The sequence below is a fragment of the Corvus cornix genome, chromosome 2 (assembly GCF_000738735.6).
Source record: "Corvus cornix cornix isolate S_Up_H32 chromosome 2, ASM73873v5, whole genome shotgun sequence".
Taxonomy (NCBI): domain Eukaryota; kingdom Metazoa; phylum Chordata; class Aves; order Passeriformes; family Corvidae; genus Corvus; species Corvus cornix.
The window spans coordinates 16,730,663-16,751,611 of record NC_046333.1 but is presented as its reverse complement, the minus strand read 5'-3'; the positions used below and the strand labels follow the sequence as shown (position 1 = coordinate 16,751,611).

General features: G+C 37.7%; 1 protein-coding gene across 9 annotated transcripts in view; it reads left to right on the top strand.

The window, feature by feature from the left end:
- Positions 1 to 20,949, top strand: part of MYO3A (myosin IIIA) — a 120,562-nt gene that overhangs the window by 26,299 nt on the left and 73,314 nt on the right. For all 9 annotated transcript variants that reach the window (XM_019285868.3, XM_019285865.3, XM_039548711.1 and 6 more), the window contains exons 4-5: positions 8,382 to 8,486; positions 9,254 to 9,353. In XM_019285868.3, the coding sequence (XP_019141413.2) occupies positions 8,382 to 8,486; positions 9,254 to 9,353 (205 nt within the window). The remainder of the gene's footprint in view (positions 1 to 8,381; positions 8,487 to 9,253; positions 9,354 to 20,949) is intronic.

Genomic DNA, 20,949 nt, shown 5'->3' with positions numbered 1-20,949 from the left:
AACCAGCTGTGCTATGGTGTTGCCAGGCCATGAAGCTATAGTTGAAGCTCCTTTAGAATTTCTGTTTTAAATATGTTTTCACCCCAGTTGCTTTGCAGAGCGCATTTGTAATCATAGCTTGGTACCACTTCAGCTGTATAATCTTTTGAGAGGATATGGACAGGTGATACATTGATTTCTTCATTAGCACCTTGATGGGGATGTAAACGTATTATAAAGAATGTGAATTATGGGATGTAAGTTCGTGTCAGGATGAGCTAGAAGGAGAATTGAGCTGAGGTCTGTCATGTAAACCTTTTTCACAACAGTGTCACCTCACCTACTTGCTTTTTTTCATGATATTACAAATGTTTTAGAACAGAAAAATCCTTCCTTTGGGGAGTAGGGTTTTTTTCCTGTTTATGTGAAACCTGCTTGGCTTCATTCCATTATGCTGAGTTTGAACAAAGAAATTTAGGCAATAATTGCATCATTGTGGCTTTTCCATTTTAGCCATGATGTGAAGATATCTATGGTCTGACTGAGAAATATAAGAGTTTGTGAAGGCCAGCATTGCATAAGATGAAACAGGCAAACTGTTCCTCTGGCTGGCTGTCTTGTCAGTGCATGTGCATGGCAAAGAAAATGAGAAGTTAAAAGCCAAACTGAAAGGAAAGAAATCAGAAGCAACACACAAACACCCGTGAGGCTGTGACTAACACAGCCCTGGAGGTGCTAGATGATATAAGAGAGCAAAATCGTAAATACCACATGGTTTTTGATCACTGAAGCAAAATAACTCAGGAAAGATGCCTGTTTCAGTGATAAGTTTTGTTCACACTAAATTGAAAGCAATCAACTTTATCTAAAAGCATAGAGAAACCATTGCTGTGGTTTTTTTTGGGTTGGGTTATGGGTTTGGGTTGTCTTGTCCAGTCGTTAGGAAAAATAGGAGCTACAGTGCATATCTTTCTTCCATTTGAGGTGAAATTAAAACTGTGCTACACAGACAGGAGCTGTGTACTGAACCACCTGGCCCATTCAGAAAACAGATTTAGTTCCCTGTAAGTTTTCACAAGAACCTTCAAGTATGGGTGGTATGTGTTAGGTGCTGTCAGTGGAATGTGCTCTTTGGCAGTAATAATTATGAAAACGTGTCACACTGTAGGCAGAGAATAGGAGTTATCTGGTCACAGGTGACCCTGTGAGATGGACAGTCCATGGAGTTCTTTCTTGGAGACAGAAGGCAAAGACAGTGACTCTGGAAATGGCTTTATCAGGTCAATTATGTTTGAATAGACCAGATCTCTGTTGAAAAGCTGAAGATAGAAGGAAATTTGAGTGAAAAAGGCCCCAAAGTAGTTGCTTTCACTCACCTAAGAAAAGAAAGGATGGTAAAGATGGCAGCAGGGTAAAGATAATGGGCTTAGGGAAAGTATGCTTTAGCTGGCTTTGGGAACTGGTAGGTACCTGCACTTAGGAAAAATAATGTAAAAATATAGGAAAGTGCCAGGGTAGCTGGCAGTTCTTTAAAGACATTAAAAACACAATAGCAAATTAGCTGTTGCAGAGAAAAATAGAAGCACAGTAAGAGACTAGTGATAATGCATTAGGGTCTGCTTCTTCTAATATTTCAGAATGCCTTCAAATAGGAGAAACAAAAATGCTCAGCTAAAGCATTTAGAGACAAGTTCAGAGGGTCTAATGTGGAGAGTGGTAAAGACAAGGTTACTAGAGAAATTAGATACAAGAATATTTAGTATATGTCTTTACAGTGAGGAAGAATAATGTCCTAGGAAAATACAGACCAATCTGCTTAACTTTGATACCCATAACAGATCCAGAACAAATTAATAGAAACCACTGTAGAACATGCAGAGCCCAGTAACGTGATAAGTGGTCAACTTGGACTGGGCCAGAACAAATTGTATTACTACAATGTAGTCTTTTAACAGGCTAACTGGTGTAACATGGAGAAAGCAATAGATGAATGTCTTTTGTAAGGATTTTATATGCTCCCCTGTGACATGCTTGTGAGGAAAATGTGGAAATACAGACATTTCACAAAAACAAAAAAGCAAATAACCTCTTTTTCACAAAACTGGACTTCAGGGCTGGGAGAATCTCAAGCAGGCATCTGCTTTTGGTCTGTTTCTATTCATTAATAACTTGAGTGATAAAAAAAAGTCCTCATAAAAATTTGAAGTGGATACCTAGTTTAATTAAAGTCAGATTGGGGAATAGCATCAGATTCACAGTTGTGACTAGGAGAGGGATGTATTTGAATCACAGAAAAGACATTCATTCAAAGTACTGCTGTCCATAGGAATAAAAAATGGGACATACCTGACCAGGCTGTTATTCTGCAGAAAGGGATTCTCTGTAAAGTGGAGATGATTGTGTTCTGTTCAGCTTTTCTCAGCTAAGACAAGACTTCCAAAGGAATTCTGTATGCACTTTGGGGCAAAATGTGAGACAAACATCAGTGGCAAATTGAAGGCAGTCTGAGTGGAGAAAATGTGGAGAATTTCAAAAGGTTACAACAACTAACCTTGTACAGCCTAAAAAAAGAGGGAAAAAAAAAGAGACATATCATGATAGTAGTCTGGCAGGGATGGAAATAGAAAATAATGGTAATTTATTATCATATACTGCTGAAAGGAAGGGCAAAACTAATACAGTTTTGTTGGAAGCAAAAAGGATTCAGATTGGATAGCAGGAAAAATGCTGTATCAGCCTAGAGAAACACAGAAACAGGCTACTTAGAAAGACTGGAATCTTCCTCAAGAGATTTTTAGGAGCAAGTTAAACATATATCTGAAAGTTCCAGGTCTCTACACAGTGCATATGGGGTGGACTAAGTGATTTCTTGAGGTCCCTTTTACTCCTCTGCTTCTGTAATTTTATGATGACAAAACAGCAACAACTAAGAGTCTTCTGTTCCTACAGCTATCAGTCTTGAAAGGAAGGTGCTGTCAGCTCAGAGACTGGCAGTGCTGCTTAGGAGAACAGGTCAGATTATTTATCTATTCTAAGAACAGGGGGAAAATAGAGATTAGTGCCTGTGATGCTTTTTAGCATTCTTGTGTGAGATAACATTAAAGCAAGGTTGGACTTTTTCATGAAGATAATTCATGCATGACATAAATTGTGCATATGTGATGTGCTGCCCAGTTATTTATGTCTGTAAAGACAGGGAAGGAAGTAGTTGTAGTTGTCCCACTGTTTGCATCCAAGCTGCTGAAGTAAGATGAAAGCACCTTGACAACTGCTTGATGCAAGCAAACATTACCTGACAGCTTAGTACAGATGCATAAGTCAGGAGCACTTAGATGATTAAAGGCTGTAATGGCCCTCACAAAAGTGCAAGTGATAGCTTTCTTCAAAAGGGAGATGATACTGAATCTTTATTCAACAGGCATCAGAATCGAGAAGAGCTGAAGAGGAGAAATGTATAACTGGGTCAGAGTGACTAAGACCTAAAAAGAACATCTGCATGACTGTGATGTGATGGCAATTTTAAGTGACATTTCATGTGTTAGGATCATGCTTTTTTATATTTTTTTTCTGCAGATAGCTTAGCATACTAATAGCTCAATTACAGTAGCACATGGTTCTGGCAGATGGGTGGGTGGAGAACTGCATGTCATCCCAGTATGAGTCTTTGCCTTTTTGAGCGCCAGAAAATCATAAGGGAGGAGCCCTTTTCTACCACTGCAGAAGGTTCCTAAGCACCTCTTTTGATACAGCTATGCATGGCCATCAGAGCTACAGCTCTTTAAGGCAGATTTTTATATGAGTCAAGCTTTCTATTAAATCATTCTTTCGATTGGCTTAGGTACGCAAGATTTCTTTTGCTCTTTCCCACTCTTTCTGCTGTCTGAATATCCAGACCAGGAACCGAATTCAAAATTCATTAAATTCATATATTCTGAATCATATAAAAGTACAGCATGGAGGGAACCTTTGGAAGTTATTTGGTCCAGCCCCTTGCTCAAAGACTATTAACTGAAATGTTACAGATTTGTCTTTTCAATTCAAATTTGAATATTTCCAAGGATGGATATATCACAGACTCACTGTGTAATCTCTCCCAGTGCTCAACTGAGTGGGAAAATTTTTTGTTTATGTCCGGTAGGAATCTCCTGACTTGCAGTGGAGGATTGTTGCCTCTCATCCTTTGCTGTGTGACACTAGGAGGATTCTGTCTCTATCTTCTCCACCTAGTTGTAGGTAGCCTCAAGGGTTCAACTTACCTTCCTTTTAGTTGCTTGTTTTTGTACGTAATATTTGCATTCTATCAATGCAGGCACTGAAAAAACTGCCAGTAAGGAAAATACCTCTAAATCACAAGGGAACAATAGAAAAAGTGACTAATACTAATTTGATGTAAATTGTTCATGTACAAAGTTCTGACATTTCTAAATTACTTCCCTGTGGGATGATCACGAATATCTTCCCTTCCTGTGTCTCATAGGCTGGACATTCCAAGAGTCTGTCCCTTTAAGCTGACTGTATTCAAAGCTAAATGGGGGCTTCCATCTGATACAAACCACAAGAAATGTTTCTGTGTATGTAAGAGAGAATGGGTGTGAATGTATGGGAGAGAGAAACAGAGTTATGACCCTCTCCTCCCAGAAGAGGCCATGTCTCATGACAGGTGAAAGGCCATTTCATTTGGTGAGTTGCTTTGACCTTCAGGGTAGGGAGCAGCCCTGTGGCAGAGCTCAGACAGACACATAGCTTCTGCTGCATGACTGTGTCCCAAGTTCTCTGTGCATTTGTTGTTCTCTGCTTACAGTGCCTGTCATCAAGGTGTTCTGAGGAGATTTTACCAAATGCTGTAGAGCAAATGACACAGACTGATGAGCCATTTGGTCATGTGAGTTCACAAGGTTTGCAACAAAATAATAGCTACCAGCACCTCCCTTCTCTAGATGCTTCACTGAAAACTAGAAAGATCTTTTTAAAAAATTATCTCTGTTGCCTTCATGATTTCTTGTCATCCAAGCATTTCAGTTGGCTTAACTCAAACTGAGCAGCTTTGGTAAGAGACTACACAGTGTTTCTACTGTGGACAGCATGCTACTGAGAAGCAGCAGATATCATAATTATAAGCTGCAATATTTAACAACACCCCAGGAAACTTTCTGTCTAGCATAATAACTAACTGCTAAATAATGTTTATCCCATAGTCTCTCATTAAAGGACTGTATGACTCAAGGTTATGTGATTTTTTTTTTAAAATGATTTAGGGTTTTTTACTCCTATAAGTTTCTATGGACTAGATCCTGATAAACATCCCCAAGGATAATTTATTTACCATCTGCTCAAATTCTCAAGCAAGCATGGTCCATCACTGTATTGGGCAGGAGTATCATAACTTTCTGTAGCTTCTTGTTTTGAAAGGGAAGAGAAGAGCCTGACTTTTTAGGACAGGGACTTTTTGAAGTATTTATGATACCTTTGGATTGAGTACACATGCAACTTGCTACCCTGAATCAAGAGAAAGAATCACCATTTCAACTTTAGTTATGTGCATAGTTTCAGGGACATGTGGCAGCTTCACCTGCAAAAAATGCACAGTTGAGATAGGAAATTAGAGCAGAGACAGCATTTTACCCATGACAGTAAAAATAGAACAGGCTAATACTAACCTGTGTCATCGTTGTCGTCATCGTTCCCCCCTCCCACCCACACAGTGTAGAGCACACACATACAGTGTCTGCCATAATCTCCTTTTCTAATTGTAGTTGTATTCCAGTAATCCCTTTTCCTCCTTATAGCTGCTTGTATTCTAATACCCAGCCTTTTTTCCCCCTCTCCCTCCTATGCTGGTGGTCTCAGAAAAATATTAATTGTCTGATATAAGTAAAAGTACAGCTCTTTGACACAGAAGCAGCAAAAGAAAAGTTGCCCTGTGTGTGTGTGCAAGAACCTGTGTCTATATCATCCTCAGCTGAACTCTGTTCAAGCAGCCACCCTGCCTTGGGAGTTGGCAGAGAGTTTCCGTGCTGGTATGGCTGACTTCTGGGTTCTTTATTTCAAGACTTGTTTGGCTGAGCTTTTGCATACCATGTTAAGGTTTTGTTTGGTCTAAAATAATCACAGTTTCAATATCTTACATTACCTGATATTTTAAGTAGGTGTTATCTTATAATGCAGGTATTTATCTCATAACAAGGATTTATATCTTATGAGAGTAGCAGAAAAATTAGTTAGACCAGCATATTAAAGGAAGTAAAAATTAACATTGCTGACCCAGGCAAATAAATTCGTTATTGGCTTCACTGCCTAAACATTAGAGGGTGATTTCTGAGGTGTAGTTTCTCCCTTCTTCTGCCTACAAAAAGAATATATTCATTTTCTTTATGTTGAACAGGTATACAGCTCTGTAAAGAAAACAGATCCATCTGTAAGAAGCAAAATATTATATCTCATATTATGAGATAATGAAGAAAAATAGTTTGAAGAATATCGTATGTGTAATGTATTTCACAGTTGGTTTGTTACTTCTCAGACAGTTTCAGTGCCCTGAATTCAAGTGCATTAAATTAACCAGGATTATTGTCATAATCCATTTGGTCTGATTAAATATGTCAGTGATGTGCCAAAGTTAAAATGATGGAAACCCTGAAAAGATAATGTCATTGTAAAAAAATAACTAACTTGAAAATGTCGGTGTAGAAGACAGACCAGCATGGCTAATGACAGTAAATGAAATCCTGTTTGGGAATCTGATCCTTATCCAGCAAAGCATTTAATCCCATCATTTAAGCATATGAGTTCTTCCCTCTCTAAGCATGCATATTGTCCCACTTAGGTAAGGGTGAGGTTAAGTGAGTTCCAAGACTGTTGCCATAGAGCTCAGCCTCTGTCAGACCAGAGCCCTTGCTGACCTGATGGGGGACACATCTTGCAACAAGAGTTATGTATTGAATGGCATTTCTGGAGGCATTCTTGTGGTGCAAGTTCAGTGCAGCCTAGGGGTTTCAAAGATAATGAGAGAATTATTGTTCTGTTTGTGTAAAAAGGGATAGAAAATGCTTTATATGGTAAGGTGCAAGTCTTTTTTTAATTGCAGCACAGAAAAAAATGTAGGGATATAGAAGAACAGATGAAAAATATACATACACAAAAGAATCTGACGTCTAGAATTCTGCAGTTGAAGGGTTTTACTGGTAAATTATGCCCTTGATTTGAATATACTTCAAAAGTAGTGAAAAGGAATTACTGTTTTGTGCTGCATTGTTAAAATACCTTACATGGGTATTTAATTTCATGTGAAAAGCTACTGGATGATGAGACTGTATAAGAATTGAAGTTTATTTTACTGTTCTATTGGAAGCAGCTACCCCTTTGTAGAGACAATGGCTCTTCAATCAATGAGTATTGTCAGGTGCATTATGGATAGTTTAAGGGCTCAAGTGCTAATTTCATCTTTGCAGACGTGTAACTCCTACAGTAGTAGGTACACCCTAACATTACATTGTTACTTCTTCCTGCAGAAAAATTGTAAGTGATAAAAACGAACATATGAAGTACTGCAGTCTAAACTAACCTGCTGGTAATGTGTGCTCACTATTGTTTTTAGAGAGCAGTGCCAGGTCTCTTCTTCCCACGTGTATGGGACAGGACAGGGGTTTGCAGGAGTCTGGCTGGACTCTCCTCTCTGGAGAGTGAGGGAAGATTGTCCAGAGCGGATAGTGGCTCTGCACCTGGAACAAGGAGCTGACAGGGTTGATGCAACAAGGGCTATAATTAGTCTTACACCCATGGCACACCTTGTTTCAGTGGAAGACCTTTCTTTCCACAGTGCTTTCATCATATTCCACAATACCCATGCCTTGTGTATCACACCTTCCTATGCTAGGAATTAAGTGCTGCTTGGCAAAAAGGGCAGCTTTACTGTTGGAAGATTTCATGATAGGGAAATTTCTCTGCTGCCTGTCTTCTGAAGCCTTAAATCCATTTTATACTGTACATATCTTTTGTACCTGAGAATTGGTGTTGTAATAATGTGCATTGGTGGTGAGTTGCACATGATGAATATAAGAAGCAATTAGTATGCCCCACAAAATATGCTTTCACAGCTAATTTATTGCACTGTAATCAACTTCTGTTTCAGTGAAAAGCAATCGTGGATACAGGAAAACAAAGAGATAGACTACTGTACTTGTGTTTGGGCAAGAAGAATTAAATGCAGAAAGTAGTGAAAAATAATTGGCAAAAATTGCTGTGTAAGTTGTTTGTATAAATGGTAGACTTAAGGACAAATTTGTGGTTTGTCAGTTTAGTAGAATCTCATTTGGCTACAGATACAAAAAAATACTGAAAGTGAAAACCAGGTGGCTACTCCAACACTCCCTAATTCCTTTTTATATTCCTCTTGTGTTTTGTAGCTGTGCAATGGTGGATCTGTGACTGATCTTGTGAAAGGATTTCTGAAGAGAGGCGAAAGGATGAATGAACTTATAATTGCCTACATTTTACGAGAAGCTCTGATGGTAAGTAAGATAAGCTTTCAATGAAAGGATAGTCAATATTCGACTCATACTTTTCTAAAATTAATGAAGATCATGTCCCCACTAACACAGCTCACTATCTTGTATTATAGCAGTGTTTAATGAAATCAAGGCAATGTTTGATTAGGATACTTCTTTTTAAGCAAGCAAGGTAAATAGCAGTTAATCTGTTTGTTTCACTAGTAAGAGAATGAAAATTGATTCCTGACCATTGATCAATTTTCTTAGTAAATACAGTTCAGCATCAAAACTGCTTTTCTTTTAAGATAGCAGAAATATCATCAAAATACTGTTCAGCTTTCAATGTCTGTATCCAAACTGTTTTTATAGTAAAACGATCCACATATCTAGCATATTCAAACCCTGCTACAAGAATTTGGTTTTGCTCATTAGGATCAAATGTATTTATCATTTCCTTATAACTGAAATTTAATTTTCTCCGGTGGAATTTAGGTCTTAGTAGTTTTCTTTGAGTTTATGCTCTAAAGGTATTATATATAGGTTTACAGTGATATTTTTCTGCTTTCATCTTAAAATTTCTATTTGACATAAAGTGTGGCAATTAAAAAATAGCTTTTCCTTGTCATGTGGCAAGTGGTTTTGCAGTAAGAATGACATCCCTGTGGTTTTGGATTTAAAAAAATCTTTTAAATATTTTTCATACCTTTCTTCTACCTTGTTGTTTCTGCAAATGTAATACAGAGGACAGAGCTGTTGTTAAAAGTTCATGTTTGCATCTCGCCTTCCAGGGACTTCAGCACTTGCATGAAAACAAAACTATCCACCGTGATATTAAGGGAAATAATATCCTTTTGACCACTGAAGGAGGAGTCAAGCTTGTGGATTTTGGTATGTTATGTTTACTAATATATACCCTGTTTTACAGATGAAGTATGGAAAATAAAATAGAGCAAACAAACCAGAAAATATTAACTGTGTTAATTTTTTTTAAGTTTTTGGGTTCTTCATTAAAAATCACTTGGATTACCAAAGTTACTTTTTTTAACTTGATAGAAATTTTAGTAATTTTGGTAGTGCTGTTTCAATAGCATGGCTAAAAACCAGAAATTATAGGATGGTTGTGGTAAGTGCCAAATGCTTTGAGGCACAGAGTAAGTGAAATGGCAAAGTGAGTAAATAGGATTCAAAATAAGGTTGGTGTTTAGTTCCTCCAGGAACTGTGCAATGATTCAGTGAAATTAGGACCTGATAGGAAAACACTTCATGTTTTATATGAGAGCATTATCTAGTAAGCTAGATATTGTAAAGAATGGGAAAGCTCCACCTCAGACACATATACTTCATTAATTTGATTTAAAACAAAGCAAGAGATACTTGAAGACAGTAGAGGGAGAAATATTGTATAGGTAATCCCCACTTTCTAAAGTCTGGGAAGACTAACAGATTTTGGCAAATCTAAATCTAAGAATTGGCATTGAAAAGGTCAGTTGAAGTCTGTTAGGGCTAAAGTGACTCTTGAATGCTCTCATCTTTGGTGTCACCACCAAAAGGGAAGAGGAGAGACATGGGTAAGTGGATGCAACCTGTTATTTATCAGCCATACCACAGTGATTTGCCTTAAAAGTTATTGTTGTTTTATATGAGGGGTATAAAAATTTGCAATGCTTGTTGTTATGAACCATTATCTTCAGGTAGAACACTGTCTTCTTATGTTAAAATTAAATTTATTGGTCACTATTTCACAGCACAGCAGACAACTGTTAATATTTTTAATTCAGCAGATGGAAAATCTTTATTTTTCCTTTAACCTCCTATTTTGTTAATTATATTGATTCAATTGATACGTAACAATTGTTTAAACTAACCATGGGATTTTAACTCTCTTTAGTATAGTATCTTCCTGCCAGTAGATTGTATTTATGGAACTCTCATGACTTCACACACAAAATCCCCACAACTGTTAGGGTTAGTAATTCTTCTAAAATTTTACATATTTCTTTTATATTCCTCAGACAAAATCTTCCATTGAAAAATTTTCATACTTCCTAAATCATTTGCCATACACTTTCTAGTATTTTCTGATAGTCTGGAAGTTTAATGTGAGGCAAAAAACAGTATTTTAATGTGTTGTGGATACTAATTTTTTAAGGTGCTGGAGGCAATTAGAGGATCAATACTTCTGAAAATTAATTCACTTATGCAGATGTCAAAACATTCAAGCTGTAGGGATGAGGGCCTGAATTCTTTATTCCCCAGTAACTGCAATCTACTGATAAGGCTGTAATTGAAAAATAGTCTTAAATTCTTGTGGGAGAATTGTGATGCCAAAATACAGATTAGACCATGCACAAGAAATACGTATACACACTTTTTTGTGGGCTCAAAACTGTGGGACTGTAACAACTGCAGTCCTCCTCTCAAAGGAATATATAAATGGCACTTTAACTTAGGAGTAGATTGCAGAGATGGCTTCCCCCCCCCTCCCCAAGAAAATCTGAAGCCAATAATGAGTAGTTTTAAATGGAATCAATTTATAGGCTTCCTAAAATCATCATGGAAGATGTACCATTCACCATTCAGGCTGCTGCTTAAAGAATTCAGCTGGGATTTGTGAGATTTATGTCTTCTACTTAAGGGGATTTAATCCCACATTAATCAGATTCCAAGATCATTTTTTAGCCAGGAATGTGAGTTGATGAAAATCTCTCATGTTGGTATTGCTACAGACTGTTGTACATAAACATTTATTGTATCAGGGACTTAAACTCAGCCATCTTTTATTATACAGGCCTCTAAAATTGACAGGCTACGGAGTAAGATAGACACAGAGGCACAGTGTCCTTTTCACCCAGTAAATACTCAGAGGAAGCAAAATTTTTGGTTTAGACTGAACCAATTATTACATGGGGCCAAACAAACACAAAAAATCCCAACCCAAATATTCACATCACCCTTTGTAGTATGCACACAGCTCTTCTGTGTGGAGAGGGGAATAGAGGCCTCCAAGGACTCCTTCAACCACTGAACACACATAACCAGGGAAGTGAGCCCTTCCCAAGATAATTTTATCTACACCTTCTCCTGCATGCTGGATGCTGATGAGATGTTCCTGAAGAAGCCTTTGCTGTCCTCCCCTGATACTATTTATGGTTGTTTTCTTCTAAACATAAACGCTGTGTCTGAAAGATGGGCTTGTGAAGTGCCTTATGGAACACAAAACTAGAAAAAGACCTATTCTCAGTCTGTGTGCATTGTGCAATTATTTAATTTGTACTTGTGCTTTTTTTGTCCTTTTTTAATAATACATTTAGGAACTTTTTAAGAGTCATAAGTGAAAAAACAGTCAACTTTCAGTGAATTGAATCAGTTTTGAAAAAGGGTTTTTTTCCTTCATTGCTTTAGTACACTTTGAACTCAGTGTTCAGTGTTCTGCCATGGTGAGTCCTTCCTTGCACAGTGGTACCAACTTTTCAGAAGCTGCATTTTGTAACACAGTTTATACACATTGCTTTGTAGTCATTGTATCATAGGTATTTATGTATGCTGGGACCATAGTTTCTGAACACTGCACAGTCTGTAATGGATAACCTTCACAACACCCTTATGGAGAAGTAAATTGCTTTAATTCCCAGTTAACAGCTGGGGATCTGAAACTTTGAGAGACTGAATTGCTTGAGGTGGCACAGAAAATGTAGGGAAAAGCTCTTCCAAAATCCAGGCTAACTCCCTGAACCGTTTGCCATTCTAGAGGTACTGACAGTTAAAGAGATAGACTTTGAAAGAATACCACAGCCCCACAGCCATGCTTCACTCAGACTGCTTTGAAGAGTGACATTTTTGCTTTCCCTTAAAATTCTGCTGTAATATTCTTAATCACCCCAGTCAAACTCTCATATCTAAGAAACACCCAATCCCAGTATAGATTAATGATGAAATCAAGTCCAATACCAAAAGGAAGCCTAAAAGAAGGTTGGAGAAAGACTATTTACAAGAGCATATAGGGACAGGACAAGGAGAAATGGCTTCAAACTGAAAAAGAATAAGTTTAGATTCAATATTAGAAAAAAAAGTCTTTACAGTGAAGCTGGTGAGGCACTGGAGCAGTTTGCCCAGAGAAGTTGTGGATGCCCCATCCCTGGAAGTGTTCAAGGCCAGGTTGGATGGGCCTCTGAGAAAGCTGGTCTAGTGAACAGTGTGCCTGCCCATGGCAGATGAGTTTGAACTACATGATCTTTAAGGTCCCTTCCAACCTAGGCCATTCTGTGATTCTGTAACATCCCACAGTAATGCTTCTGGAGCTCAATTGCTTATCAAGGAGCTGCCAGATTAGTTTAAACTGTCCAAGCCACAAAAATTTTGAAATACTGTTACCAGGGATGCATCCTCTTGCCTCACATCCATCCAGTATGATAGTTTAGATCAGCAGAGATAAACAAATTAATTTTTATTTTCTACAAATAATGAGTAGCAGTCAAGGGGATGTACTGACAGTGTCCACTGATCACAGATTCAGTCTCTAAAGTCATTAAACTTCTAAATACACTAATAGTCCATACTTTCTTTGTAAGAGAAGGCTGACTGAAGGCAGTTTCACTACCTGAACATTTGTGGGAATTAGCTGTTAAGCTGTTCTGATAGAAAACCTTTAGGGTAGGACATATGCCTGAGAATTGCAGCAGTTAGGCTCCAAGCAAGGAATATCCTCTACCACATCATATAGTTACGTTATATTCAAGTGTAGCTGCTATGTCTTCAGTGTAAGATAGAGATTTGATAGCAAAATACACATTTACATTAAATTCCCTGCAGCACTTTAAAGAGTGACTGCTATGTAATCTGTTGTATAAAAAGAACTGGAGGCAAGCAAGGTGTGAATTAAATTCCTTTTTGATAAATATTCCCAATTATATTCACAGTTTCTTATTAGTGTTCTGGGAAGAAAGTTTTTACATCTGTTTCAGAACTCAGCACCCAGCAGATTGATGTTAAAAGACAGATTTCAAATGAAATTTTAGCCTCTAAAAGTGCAGAAAATTAATTTAATGAAATTTAAAGAAATTAATTTGATGCCAGATAGGTTTTGAAAGTCATGTGACATATTTATCTGCAACCTTTGCTGCCTAAATATCTGTCAGTATGTGATCTTTTTTCATCAGTTAAAAAGCTGGCCTGAAGTCACTTGAACACATAGCACACTTCACCTGTAGTAAAAATTCATATACTCATCTGCATCTCATAATGTGTAACCAATTTCATGGGATGCTGAGGGTATAACATATGCTTCTGCTGACAAATACTTGCTTCTTTGAACAGTCCCTCTCAATTCAGTTTCTTTTCTTGAAATCAGATGCTGCACAGGGCCTTTCATGTATTAATGTCAATCTAAGGCACAGTTCTATAATGTGCTATTTCAAAATGGGAGAAAAGGAACTTAGATTTATTATTATTATTTTAACTTTGATGTGAAAAAGTCCAAATGACATGTCATTTTGAAAGGTTTTAAATTATTTCTGAAACCCCCTGCCATTTCAGTGCTTCTGGGAGCTAGAAAGCCAGAGCTTTTCATACTTACGTGTTTTTGAACAAAGAGGATCCTAGAGGACACAACTCCCTATCAGCAAACTTGACATGTTGCTCATGTCTCAGAAGCCATCGAGGAAAGAACCATTTTTCCTCTAAAAGTTTTGAAACACCTATGGTCACATGGCAAGTGATTCTTGTAGCTAAAAAGGGGAGACTGTAATGCTGATGGAAAATTTCTCTTTAGCTATGTTTTGGAGGGTTGACCTTTAGGCTGATAGTCTTGACCAAGAGCACAGGTAGCTCATACTTCTTCAGGACTACTGAAACCTGCTCTCCCAGACTGGAAATATCTCAGGACAAGCAGCTGTTGCCTTGGAAATGTCCAGAAAAATTATAAATTATACTCCTCAACTTAGGAAATGCATATTTTTCCAGCAGCTCTGTTTATTTCTGAAGGCCATGCCTGTCTATGCATCAAACATACTTTCATACCACATGTAGTTAGACTTTTGCTGTTATTACCAGGAAAGGTCATTGGGAAAAAAAGTGAGACATCTAGATGGATATTAGAAATATTCAAGTACCCATAAGGAAAATAAAATGTGGGCATTCATTAAATCTTTAGAATTCAAGCCTACTTCTAGCTACAAGAGATCCCATGATTCCCCATAGTTTGCCCTATGTAACTGTGGGGAAGGGGATATTGAAAAGGGTTGGCACTGTCCATTTTCAGTTTCTTCTTAGGCACTTTGCTAATAGTACCTAAAACTCTCCATCATTAGATGCTCTGGATAAGCAATACATAGGAAAGATCTTTGTTTTTTAATATGTAAAGCAGGTTCCAGTGGAAAACATGGAAAAAAGGTAATGCAGCCTCACTGCTTCTGGCAGATGGTGGAAAAATACAAGCTGTGTTGCTGCAGTTAATAGAATAATGTCTTCAAGTGTTCCTTTAGCACTGTGGATAAATAGGTTGCATAATTAAAATGTATTGTAATATTAATAGAATATATAGTGAAGGTAGGGTGATTTTTTTACTTTAAACATGCTTAGTTTGCATTTTTCTGCTTTTGTGTCAGTGTTGGGTGTAGAAGTTTTATGTGAATATTGTCTTGGCATTCCAAATGCAGTTTCAGATATCCCACTTTGCATATAGCTAGTACAGTTTTATCATGGACAGTAGCCAGGGACAACTAGAGATTTAACCTGAGTACAACTCAATGGCGAAAAACTGAATTGGGAAAGGGAATATGTATTGCTCTATTTAGACATACTGGTATGGCTTTGTTTAATACTTGAACTATTGCAGTTTGGAAACTGCAGGTAGACAGAGGTCAGCTTTTGTGTTTGGAATGTAATTGGGTTATTATTTTCCTTTAAAGCTATTTCAAGTCTTTCCAAGTTAAGAAGAAAATAAATCTTAATACTGGTGTTTCAAGATGGTCTTATTATTATTATTCAAAATTGCAATTTGGTGAAACAATGGCAAGACTGTTTTGGTAGTGTACTTTTATATTCATTCTATGTTTACTTTAAAATATATACATAATTTCATTTGGGCAATAATAAATGAAACTATTAATTTCATAATTCAATTGAGTTATTAAAATTAATTTACTGGGGGGGTTTTTCCCCTAAAAAACAGTAATTCTGCCAACATTCTGTATTGTGTCTCAGTAGTGGTGTACTACTTCTTCCTTACAAATTACAGACTGTTAGTAGTGCTTTACCACTACTAGTGATCAATAACAATTGATCAACATGCGTTATAATGCACAGGTGTTTTTGTTAAGTTTTGTTCCATGATATTTATGCCTTTTCTGATACAGAAATACAGGACAAAATGTTTAAAATTCTGTGAATGTGCTAAATAGGTTGAATTTTTGAAGTGTAGCTGAGCCAGAAGCTGCTGTAATGACAAAGCAAGAGAAGTAAAATCAGTTACACTGTACAGCATGTCCAAAACAATGGGGACAATCTCCATGGAATAATGAGTCCATGGTACAACTGCATCTTGATAATTCCTGGTTTTCTGGTGCATGAGGGAGCTTCCTGCTGGTCCTGTGGGGAAGAAAGCATCTGAAATCTCTGGTCAGAGGCTGGGGACGGAACCGCGGCACTGAGTGTCATCCTTTCACTCTGACACTTCACTGGCTCTCCTGTCATCTCGCTGTGACACAGTGCTTTGGCCATTCCTAACATGACCTAAATGACCATGAATAGCCTTGATAGATGCAGTTTGTTGGCTGATCACAGATCAACCTGGCAAGTGTCTGGGGCATGTGGCATTGAAGAGGCCAAGAAGGCTCCCAAGGACTGTGCTGAGATTGCACATGGCACAGATCGGGCTGCAATGGAGGGAGTCTAGAGCCACCTTGTGCTCAGAGAATAGATTGAGTTGTGAGTGATCCAAGTTTGAGTGTTGGACCATTTCAGTCTCTGTCCTTTTTAATATGTATCATCATTCCCAGCTTTGCATGTCCTGCTGACATTGAAGAGGAGCTCAGCATGACCTTGAGTAGTGTTCCAAACTTCCGTCTATTACTTATTCCAGAGTAGTCAGAATATCCTATTTTGTCCTTCTGTACTTGTCCTGCATTGGCTATAAATGCTGTCTGAATCATTCTGCAAAAATGAAACAATTAATTAAAATAATTTAATTTGAAAGTATTCAAAAATAAAATAATTTTCTTTCTGCCCTTAGCTTACTTTAAGCAATGAGTCATAGCAAGACTTGTATTTGTCTTAGTCATTCTAGCATGCATCCATAATAAAGCTGTCTGCTTCACTGGTTCAGATCAAAACCAGGCTGTTATTGTGTTGTCATTTCTGTATACCATATAGCACGACATTCACCTGTTGCTGCTAAAATGCATCTACCGGGAGACTGTGGCAGAAGCCAATAAAAGTAAAAGACTTTGAAGAAAGCTTTCTTCATGAGCAGCTTGTCAAACTGCTTTGAACCCAATCAAAGTAATAATTCCAAATTTTTCAGCCCAGGGTGAGCAGGGATAAGATGGATTGCATTGACTTGAGCTGTGGAGCTTTTTCATTGTTGAATGTTTAATTCTTTGTTGAAGGCTTAGTCCTGAAAAAAAAATTTTTTTGGGGGGGGCACGTTTGAATGAAAACCTTTGTGCTGTCCAGTAACAAAAACCAGAAATCATGTGGCCAAATGCTATATCCAGGATAAGCTGTTCACTTGGTCTTTCAAATATTTTCTTCTATTAATTCACATAAGGATGTCACTGGTGGCTTAAGCATTAAAGAAGCTTGACGCTGAAAGCTAGTGTTGGATGCCAGAGATACATGAAGTGAGAAAATAGTCCTTTTTGGCCAGCAAAGACTTCAACTTTGTTTTGTGATGGGTCACAAAATAGTCATCTCTTGAAGTTATTAAGAAATCCTCTGGTCTCATCTGTGTATAGTAAACCCCCATTCATTTTTTATGTGAACGTTGAACCCGGTGACTTATTTGTACTGGAGTATTCCAGTCCTGAGGTATTTTAAATATTCTGCTCTATCAGCATAGGTGTTTCCAGTAACCCAGATTATCACAACAGAAAAACCATGTCACGGAACAATGAAAAGTCTCCAGAGTTTTGCCAGTCATATAGGGGCAAAAAAATCCTTTTTAGGTGTCAAAGTGGCAGTAAGTTTGAAATCTAAGGTATAAGGAAGGCAGCCTCTGAGAAGGAGGAATTTCCTCACCATCATACTGCACCAGATTGTGTGTAGCTGTACAAGTCCCTGAGGCTCTAGAGAAGACTAGTTCTCCTATCCAAGTACATCTGGCCAATTGTGCAACAGGACAACAAATGTTCCTGTGCATCCCTTTCAGGAAACCATATGAAGCCCCGAAGCATGAGATTTGATTAGAATCACTGGTGGTGTGATGCGCTGAACTGTCAGGAGCATGTGGAGGGGAGTCTGTGATCACCTGTTTTACTGGAGGCCCAGTCTTTAAAATGAAAGATCTTGGATTTCTTAAAGCAAGAAGTTGTATTAAACCCTTTTGTTTAAAAAAGATTACATATCTCACAAATGTAGTGAACATTCTGCCTTCTTTTAGAGCACTGTTTGTCATTTTATTATCAGTATGTACCTCGTAATGATTTACATTGTGTCAGATTTAGGATTTTAATTTTTTTCCTTGTATGCTTAAAAATGTCTTTTCTTTGTCTTTAATCCTCATGGTGAGTGAAAGCCACTGGACTTTCATTTCTTTGACATTCATTTATATCACCCTGTATTTGATAGTACAGATTATGTTTGTTATCCCCTTCTACTCCGTGTCTCTTGGTTTTGTAGTAAATACCATAGATTTTTCCTCTCCCAGGGAGTTTATATATATATGGTCTTCTTGAATACTAAGCTTTTGATCTTTCTGGGCCTTTTGGTTATCTTTTGGATATGCCTATTTCAGTTGAAAATTTGCATCTGCAGTGTGTGTTTTCCTGAGGGTTTGGGAAACACATGTTTTCAATTGTAAAACACACTATTTACATCAAAATAATACAGAAAGATGGAGAATGGGGTGAAAAAGGACATGGAAAAGGTGGAGGCACTGAATCTCTTCTTTGCCACAGTCTTAACTTGTAATCCCTGAAACCAGTGGGGAAGTCTGGAGCAAGGCAAATGTACCTTCAGTAAAGGGAAATCAGGTTAGAGAGCATTTAAAAGAACTGGATGTACACAAGTCCGTGGGGTCTGTTGGGATGCACCCAAGGGTGCTGAGGGAACTGGCTGATGTCATTGCAAGATCACTGCCAATAATCTTTGAAACATCTTGGAGATTGGAGGAGGTTTCTTAAGCAATGAAGAAAATTATTTTCACTCCAATCTTCAAGAAAGGCAAGAAGGAAGATTCAGAGAACTACAGTCTGGTCAGACCCACATCTGATCTCCATCACAGAAGATGATGGAGCCAGTAATCCTGGAAATCATTTCTAAACATAGACAAGAAGGTGACTGGGAGTAGGCAGCATGGATTTATGAAAAGCAAGTCATGCTTCCTCATAACATAATGTAACACCTTTCAACATAAAATGCTGCTGGAAATTCTAATCTTTTCTATTTCTATGTTTTCTATTTCTTTATTTCCATCTTATTGGTCAGAACCTGATTTTTAGTTCTGGATTTAATTTGAGCCCTTATCAATGAGCAGAAGTTCTCAAGCATGCTTTTCTTGCAACAGCTCACACAGGAAAACTGTATTGTCTCTGTGCCCTATTCATTTAAAAGTTTACTTTTGGGGTCAGTTTATAATCGATAAGGAATTTTGAATATTGACATTGTTTCAAAAAGGTTCTGAAACGTCTCTTGTAAAGTCATCAAACCAACCACTTGTCCCCTTATTGTCTGTTAGTAACATTTTCTATAAAATATCTTTATGCTTTCTATTCATGATGAGTAACTAAACCTGGGAGAAGCTCTTTGATCTGCTTTTACAGTCTTAGTGGGGATGCCACTGCATGTGGTTTCATGTGGTTATATACCACATGTGTGTTGTGATGTTTGCCATTTGGACTACCAGAATTGCCTTGGTTTAATACTGTTCTTTCCCTGTTGTCTTTTGTCATTATGAAGTATGAAGGAATTGCATGATTGACGTTTTTCTTCTCATTTTGTATGCATTTCAGCTAATCTCTCTGAAATATTCTGTCTGGATATGTATCATTACACCAATACAACCTGAAAGAAGCAAAGAAATGAGTGCCAAGTGTATCAGCAATTACACAGGAATTGAGTTCTAACTCCACCACTGTTGTGAAGGAAGTAGCTACTTCCCAGTCTGCATCCTGACAAGAATAGTAGCTTCTTCTCAAAGTGAAGCTTAAGGTGCTAGTGGAAAACCATTAGGACCTGTTGCCTTCAGGTCTACTAAAAAAAGGTGGAATCGAGTGATTTATGAGAGACTGACTTCACACCTTCGGGCAAAGAGATGAGGAAGGAGAGGCCACTTTTTGCATCACACAACATGGAACAGGAGTGGCAAAACATACCTGCCAGTGGGCTTAAGGGGAATGCAGTGTAAAACCACTGCTGATTCACATCTGTTTCTCTAGGAGATTAAAAAAGCGTTGGGAAATAATTCAAAGCATTTTTGCCTGTTTAGATCTGCAGGGTTGACAGTGTGAGCAGGTTTTGGTCCACACACTACCTTGAGGAGTGATGGAGTTACATGTTCTTAATTTACAGGAGGTCACAATGAGGATGTTTTGGTAGTGAAATGTACACTGAAGGCACAAATAAAGAAGGAAAAATAGCTAAAGGAGTGTAAGCCCTTGGGGGTAAGGTCAAGGTCATTATTTATGAATCCAGTCTCCCTGCTGTGTCCAATGTGAGATCACTACAATTTACTAGGGCTCGCCATTCCCTCACTGGCATCAACCACTAATATGTGCGTACTTCTGTCACAGGACATCATCATAAAGTGATGCTGTACAGCCTCCCAGTTCAGATCAGAATGTTGTCTGCTCAGATTGGGCACTATAAGACAAGCCATTCCTAATAGTAGGGAACTTATTCTGCCCTGTTTTTCTTTTCTTGAGTGCTAAGATCAGGCGTAGACAGCTTTACTTGCAATGTTATTTCAATATGCCCATTTTGGCAATGAAAACCTTGAATAATACTCGTAGTGTAAGTGTCCTGATTTTCAGTTTTTATTATTAAAATGGTGCCTGAAAAATTAAAAAGAAATGCAGCTATATGCACAATATTTTCTTTTTGTTGTGCATTGGTACTATTAATGCACATATTTATAAAGCTCTTAGCTTTCATGAGAAAAAATAATTTGTGTGTAATAAAACACCATTTTATGACATATTTTATATTTTCTTAGGATAATATTTAGTTCATCTTGCAACAAAGGAGTAGTAAATGGGAAGGGGAGGAGCAAGATAATTTTGTTTGAAAATATATAAGTTTTAAAAAGCGGCCAGCCATATGCCTGACTGGT